Below are 7,769 nucleotides of genomic sequence, written 5' to 3'. Positions count from 1 at the left end.
TGAATGCCCTGGGGCCTCAGTGTCAAATCCTAGCTCTGTGGCAGGTGACACTGGTTGTCAGATTTCCCTCCAGGTCTCTGACACTGGGGCAAATTGCCTTTAACTATCACCATTTATTAATCCCCTATGGCCCATCCTTTTAAACCTTGGTTTCCCTGCACTTAAACTCTTTGAACTCTCTGACACTGTTCCACTCAGCCTCCATCCCTGGTTCTGTTGCCTCTAACCCCTGCCTGCGCTTTTATATCTCATCAGTTACAGTGCCTGGCTCTCAGGACTCCTGTGTCTACTTGGCTGCAGAGGCGATGTCTCATTTCTCGAGCCAGGACGTTTCAGTCTCATTTCTTTAATTGTGTAAATCTCTTCTTTTGTTTGGGATAGCTAGAGGTGGGTATAGTGGGGGTGAGGGGAATTGGGGTGGAGTTTAATAATAATTGCTTGATTTCCTCTGAACTATTAGAGATGAGAAGAAATTGGGTGGAGTTGCATAGGCCAAGTACTAAATAATAATAATAATTGTTCTTGTTTGGTTTCCTCTGAACTATTGGGGATGAGAGGAAATGGGGTGGAGATGCATAGGTCAAGTGCTAAAGTGGAGCTTCTGGAGGGCTGTCAAGTGAAAGGTGGCCAGAGGCAAATGTCAGAGCCTATATAGAGGCAGGAATCTGGGACCAGAGAGACAGAGCAAGCACTAGCAAGTCAGGAGCAGTGGGGCGGGTGGGCGGGCGGGCTGGCTGGCTGGCTGGCGGGGCAGGAGGGGGGTGTGGCAGGGGATACCTAAGGGAGATTGCAAAGAACAGCTACTGGTATTGGGTCTTACTTTAGTAAACTGGCTGGGCATAGGGTATAAGAGAAGTGGACAGATTCAAAGAGCTAGGGGAGCAAAAGATATGCTCTGCCTCTTCTTCATAACTGGCAAGGTAAGACCTTTCTGGGTTTTACCTGGTGGAAAACTGTGGCATGTTCAGAGATTTTTTTCTGAAGATGGGAGGTGAATGTCTATGACTGCTCTCTTAACTCATCTTTCTCATTGCACCTATTAGTAGAGTAACCAAGGTGCAGCAGGAGGCCAGTATTTCTTTTACTACACTCCATCTCGGGGTTGTCCAAGGTTGGAGACAGAAGAAGGGGTCTTGGTAATGTGAGTGAATAAAAGAGAGCGGATCAGGTGGAGCTTTATAGCACAATGAAGAGCAGGGGGCTCTGGAGTTGGGCGGACCTGGGAATTTATATGACTGCAGGAAAATTATTTTTCTCTGGACCTTAATTTTCTCATTTGTAAGAGGAATAGAGTACTACCCAATCTCTTAGTGCTGCTGTGGATACCAAATAAGATGATGCATGTAAAGTGCCTAGCAGAGTGCTTGCCAGTCAGTGAATGCTCAAGAAATGTTTGCTATTAGAGTTTCTGTTGCTACTATTCTCATTATTATTATGGAAGCACAATGCCATGTAATTGATGACTTTTGTGACATTGTCCCAAATGAGCAAGTGTTCCATTTTTGGCATGAGTAGGCTGTGTCAACATTGTGTAATGTATGTGTTGGTTTCCAAATTATGTGCCAAGGAGCCCCTTCCGGGGCTGCTTATGGGGTGGGCCATAGGGATGGAGCTTGTGATTGCCTACCCTCATGTCATCAGAGATACTTGAAATTTTTCATGCTATAGACTGAGCTTCAAGTGAGCTATGGTAGGCCAGTGGTCGGCAAACTGCGGCCCCTTGAGTGTGGCTCTTCCACAAAATACCACATGCGGGAGTGCACGTACAGTGCGATTGAAACTTCGTGGCCACACTCAAGGGGCCAAAGAGCCGCATGTGGCTCGCGAGCTGCAGTTTGCCGACCACTGGTCTAGGCTGTCAGAAAGATAATTGAGTGTAGCCTTAGGGATGCTAAAATCCAGGTAACCCCAAGGAGGGGTAAGAGTCAAACATATACAATTTTTACTGCTGCAGTGACCCTATTTTAGCCCTAATCCTGGCTAATTTGAGAAAGCTGCTAAAATGGGAATAATAATACTATCGTGCAGGGTATTGTAACATTCAAATGGGATCATGTAAATCTCTACATTATAGACAGCTTAAAGTTACATACTATTGCATATAGTTGCCTAAAGTTTAATGCCTGGAACACACTAAGTGAGCAATAAGTGGTAGTAGTCATAGTTGTTGTTGTTCTTGTTATTAACAATAATGATAATAAGCAGGCTTTTCAGTTCATGGAATGTTGCTTCCAGTCATTGATCAGATAAATGTCTTCTTTTTCCTGAGGAAGATATTCAGGGCCATCAGAGTAGTAAAATAGGGAATAAACTAGTGGCAGTACTCAATGAGCCCAGGAGCCAATGATTTTCTTGGAGCAAAGGGCTTTCTTATCTAGGCCTGGGCTAGATGAGAAAGTGCGGGTTCCTGGGCTGGCTTATAGAGCATAGCCCAGGAACCTGCACTTCTCACAATTTTCCAGAAGGTGGTGCTGCTGCTTCATTTGATTCAGGACTGCTCAGGCACCTGGCAACTGAGGTTGCTGGCATTTTTAATATTTATAAACTGAGAGGCTCTGCTATGTGACTGGGTGGTTTGATTTGAAAGAATAGTGGTGGAAGGAATATGTGCTACAGCTTCAAATTTGTTCATTGTTGTACAGCTTTCTGGGCCCATCTCTGATACTACATAGCTGGCAACACATACAAAAGGTCTCCATCATGAATCATTTCTGTTTCCCAATCTTCTTGATATTGGTTTTTGACTGCTAAACTTGTTTCTTGTTTACAGATTTTCTTGCTAGTTGTGCTTCATCAGGACCCCTTTAGGGGCTTCCTCCACATTCTCCTGTGGCCAAAGCAGATATGTCAACACCTTTACGTTCACGGCAATTCAACAATATGCCGAGGGAGGAAAATGATCCCCCAAACAGGAGGACAAACTTCTCTGGACCAACGATAGAAACCAGAGAAGAAGTACAAATTCTGCAATCTCATGTACAGTCTATAGTCTCAACTTCAGCATCAGACCCAGGAGGGATGTCCACACAGCTAATGACATCCCCAGAATTTGACACCATGTCCACACCTCTAATGGGATTACAAAACTCTGGAGAATTGTCTTCACCGCTAATGCCAATCTCAGACTCTGGGGCACTGTCCCCATTGCTAATGCCAGCTTCAGATTCAGAAACACTGTCCCCATTGCTAATGCCAAACTCAGACTCTGGGGCACTGTCCCCATTGCTAATGCCAACCTCAGATTCTGGAACATTGTCTCCACTGCTGTCCACTTCAGACTATGGTCTAATGTCCCCAGGGCTGATGACAATTCCTGACTTTGGAACAATGTCCACAACACTAATGGAGGCACCAGATTCTGCAGAGATGTCACCATTGGCAATGCCAACTCCACCTTCTGGAATGATGCCTACATCTATAATGAGCACTCCATCCTCTGAAGAGATGTCCACACCATTGATGCTAGCGCCAGATCCTGGAGAGATATCCCCACTCCTAATGCCAGATATAAGCCCTGGAGTGATATCTACACAGCCAATGTCAGCTCCAGGCTCTGAAGCAATGTCACCACTGCAAATTACAGATGAAGACACTGAAGCAATGTCCAAAGTATTAATGACTGCCCTGGCCTCTGGAGAGATATCTTCACTGTTAATGTCAGGCACAGACTCTGAAGCTATATCCTCATTGATAATGTCAGCCCTAGCTTCTGAAGCAACGTCAACCCATCCAACGAGCACCCAAGACTCTGGGGAAATGACTACCCAGATAATGACAGGTCCAGACTCTGGAGCAATGTCTTCACTGCTAATGTCAACTCCAGGCTCTGGAGCAATGTCCACAACACTCCAGTCAGGTCCAGATGCTGGAGAAATGTCCACGTTGCCAAAGCCAGTCTCAGATGCTGAAGCAATGTCCCCAATGCTAATGATGCCCATAACGTCTAGAGTGATGCCCACCCAGCTAATGCCAGCCCAAAGCTCTGGAGCGATGTCCTCCCAGTTAACACAAAATATAGACTCTCAGATTATGTCTACTCCACAGATGAGAGCAACAGCGCCTGGGGGGATTTCCACACTGCCAGTGAGAACTTCAGACTCTGGAGCAATGTCCACACCACAAATGAGAGCCCAGTCCTCTGGAAATATGTCTACATTGCGAAAGATGGTCTCAGACTCTGGAGCATTGTCCACCCCACTGATGATGGCCACAACCTCTGGAACAATGTCCACAGAGCAAATGTCAACCACAGCCTCTAGAGTGATGCCCACACATGTAACAGTGGCCAGAACTTCTGGAACAACATCCACAGGCTTTCTGAAAACCACAAACAATGGGGCAATGTCTACACTGCAAATGAGAGCCCCAGCTTCTGGAATGATGTCCTTGCCACTAAGGAGAGCTCCAGATTCTGGAGCAATGTCCACACAGCCAATTACTGCCCCAGCCTCTGAAACTGTGTCCATGCTACAACCGGCAGCCTCAACCTCTGGGTCAATGTCCACACTGCAAATGAGAACCCCTGTCCCTGGAGCAATGTCACAAAGGAGAGTCATAGCCTCAGGAGTGACAGCCATGCCACAAATGAGAGCCCCAGCTTCTGGAGCAATGTCCACAGTGTTAACAAGAGACACCGCCTCAGGTGTGATGCCCATGCCACAAACGAGAGCTATGGCCTTGGGAGAACTGTCCAAGCCCCTAATGACATCCAAAGCCTCAGAAGCAATATTCATGCAGCAAGTGACTACCACAGCTTCTGGAGGGATATCCACACTACTAATGAATGACAAAGCTTCTGGAGCCATGTCCTTGCCACAGATGACAAACACTGCCTCTGCACCGCTAATGAGAGCCCATGCCTCTGGAGACATGTCCACACCACAAATGACAACTGTAGCCTCTGGAACTATGTCCATGCCTGTAATGAGAGCCCCAGGCCCTGGAGCAATGCCCACAGAACTAATGAGAGCCAAAGCCTCTGGAAAGATGCCCAGACAGCCAATGAGCACCCAAGACTCCAGGTCACGCCTGAGATCTATGACCTCTGGAGGGGTGTCCCCACTGCAGATGCAAGCCCCAGCCTCTGAAATGATGTCCACACCAAAACTGAGAGCCCCAGCCTCTGGGGAGATGTCCCCACCACTAATGAGACAGCCAGCTTCTGGAGAGATAGTCACTACTCTGAGACCCCCAGCTTATGGAGAGATGTCTACTCCACAAATGACAGCCATAGCCTCTGGAGGGTTGTCCATACCACAAATGAGGGCTTCGGCCTCTGGAACCATGTCCACACGGCTCATGAGATCCACAGCCTCTGGAGTGATGTCCATGCCTCAGATGACAACCTCGGCCTCTGGAAAGGTGTCCATTCCACTGATGAGAGCCCCAACCTCTGGAACAATGTCTACACCACAAATGATGACCACGGCTTCTGGAGAGATGTGCACACTATCAAAGCCAACTCCAGCCTCTGTAGTGACATCCCCACCACTGTTAAGGGCTCCAGTCTCTGGAATTATGTCCACACCACTAAGGAGACCTTCAGCTTCTGAAGATGTGTCCACAGAGTCAATGAGAGTTCCAGCCTGTGGAAAGATGTCCACTGCACAAACAACAGCAATGGACTCTGGTGGGAAGCCCAAGCCATTCGTAAGAACCACAGCCTCCGGAACAATGCCCATGCCATTTATGTCAGCCATGGCCCCTGGAGAGATGCCTATGCCGCTAATGGAAAGCATGGCCTCTGGAGCAATGTCCACACTGCAAACAAGAGTCACAAGTTCTGCATCTATGTCTTTGCCACAAAAAACACACTCAACTTTAGGAGGGATACCTGCACCACCAATGAGAGCCTCAGCTTCTGAAGCAATGCCCACCCCACTTATGAGAGCCTCAGCTTCTGGAATGAGGTCTATGCCACTTCTGAGAGCCACAGCCCCTGGAGGGATGTCCATGCCACAAATGACAGCCACGGCCTCTGGAGGGATGTCCATGCCACAAATGACAGCCACGGCCTCTGGAGGACTATCCACACCACTAATGAGGGCCTCAGTCCCAGGAGCCATGTCCACACCACAAATGGCAGCCACAGGCTCTGGAATGATGCCCACTGTGGACATAAAAGTCACAGATTCTGGAGAAACATCTGCTTCTCACAATAACACCACGACCTCTGGATCAAAGCCCACAACACATGCGACTGCCACAACCCCTGAAACAGTGAAGCCACCACCAAAGGAAGTTCCATCCTTTGGCATGCTAACCCCAGCACTCTGTTATCTCTTAGAAGTGCAAGAAGCAGCCCGGCGTTCAGCCTCTGAGGAGGAGGAGGAGATGGAGATTGATGAGGAGAAGCAAATGAAGGGATTTTTGAATGATTCAGAGAAAATGGCATTTCTGGTGTCTCTTCATCTGGGGGCAGCAGAAAGGTTGTCCATATTGCAGCTGGAGGTAGGAAACCCCCTCTCAGATGAAAATAAATCTTTCCTGAAAAGATCACAGGGCTTATATGATTCCCTCTCTGAGATAGACATTCTCAGTGCTATTCTTTGCCACCCCAAGCAGGGCCAGAAGTCAGTCAGGCAGTATGCCACTGACTTCCTTTTGCTGGCCCAACATTTGTCTTGGTCTGATGCCATTCTACGAACCAGGTTTCTGGAAGGACTCTCGGAAGCTGTTACCACCAAAATGGGACGGATCTTCCTGAAGGTGGCTGGCAGCTTAAAGGAGCTGATAGACAGGTCTCTCTACATTGAGTGCCAGCTGGCTGAAGAGAAGTATTCCCGGGGCACCTCAAGCCAGGTTCTGCAGTCAACCTGTAAGCGGAATAATGAAGAGGCAATGGAGAATGAAATGAACTCTCATCAGCAGACTGAGGAGGTAATAATGGGGAAATATACTCAAGGTTTTTGAGCAGAAAAATGTGGTGGGAATGATCAGGAAAACATCCTGCTCCTTTGAGTAGAATAAGGAAAAGGCAAGGGGAAGGCATTGAGCTCCTAGACCATAACCCCCAACCTGGAGTCTCATCAGCAGGCCTGGCTTATTGCAGTCATTTTGGGTGTATTAACCACTTTGAGGAGCAAAGCCCTGCCCAAGTTATTGAAGGCCTAGGATGGTTAAAGTACTAAGTCCTCTGGTTAGGGGGAATCAGCTGGGCTCAGTCCAAATTCTACACTTAATCCAAGTCCAATTCTAAGGGAGGGGTCATCTTTGGGGGGGTGGGGTAGGTCTCACCTACAGCCACATGTGTTATGGACCCAGGTCACTAGGAAATTTGGCTACTCTAATCCAGTCACACTTTTTTACAAGTAAGATACATTAGCCAAGTTCCTTGATCTGCTAGGTTCCTGAAAGTATCCAAGCAGAACACTCTTGTCATTGTAAGCATGGCTTTTACCTCTGCTATTTTTTGTTTTTCTCACTACCAGCACCAGCATGTTCCCAAACGCTGTTACTACCTGAAAGAGCATAGAGACCCCCAAGAGGGTCTACACAACCACCTTCGACAGAGCGCAGGTCATCAGAAGTCCTCCACCAACAAGTAATGTTCCCTGGACTCTTCTGTGATATCTGACTCGGCTGCTAACTTGAGGACTGGTTCCTGAAATCATTCCATTTAATTACATCATAAACCTTGTGGCCTTCCCCCTTGAGCCTTCCCCTCTTTTACCCCATATGCCTGTGACTTGCCCCGACAATCAGAGTGTGGACTTCAAAAGTGTTTGGTGTATGAAGTTCTAAACTCCCATCACCATCAAGGCCAGTTT

At 47.7% G+C, this 7,769-nt stretch overlaps 1 protein-coding gene across 1 annotated transcript; it reads left to right on the top strand.

The window, feature by feature from the left end:
• The first annotated feature begins 2,844 nt into the window (after positions 1 to 2,844).
• Positions 2,845 to 7,547, top strand: RTL9 (retrotransposon Gag like 9). The gene is made up of 2 exons (XM_023756832.1): positions 2,845 to 6,879; positions 7,431 to 7,547. Exons 1-2 carry the CDS (start codon positions 2,845 to 2,847, stop codon positions 7,545 to 7,547), a joined length of 4,152 nt encoding a protein of 1,383 aa, XP_023612600.1.
• The last annotated feature ends 222 nt before the right edge of the window (positions 7,548 to 7,769 follow it).

The sequence above is a fragment of the Myotis lucifugus genome, unplaced genomic scaffold (genome assembly GCF_000147115.1).
Source record: "Myotis lucifugus unplaced genomic scaffold, Myoluc2.0 scaffold_2, whole genome shotgun sequence".
Lineage (NCBI taxonomy): Eukaryota > Metazoa > Chordata > Mammalia > Chiroptera > Vespertilionidae > Myotis > Myotis lucifugus.
The sequence above is the reverse complement of the archived record's forward strand: the minus strand, read 5'-3'. Positions and strand labels throughout refer to the sequence as shown.

Excerpts from the sequence above, each read along its gene's own strand:
- RTL9 (XM_023756832.1), top strand. The coding sequence starts at position 2,845 with ATGTCAACACCTTTACGTTCACGGCAATTCAACAATATGCCGAGGGAG. Across the intron at positions 6,880-7,430 it reads CTCATCAGCAGACTGAGGAG|CACCAGCATGTTCCCAAACG; the intron begins GTAATAATGGGG and ends TCTCACTACCAG.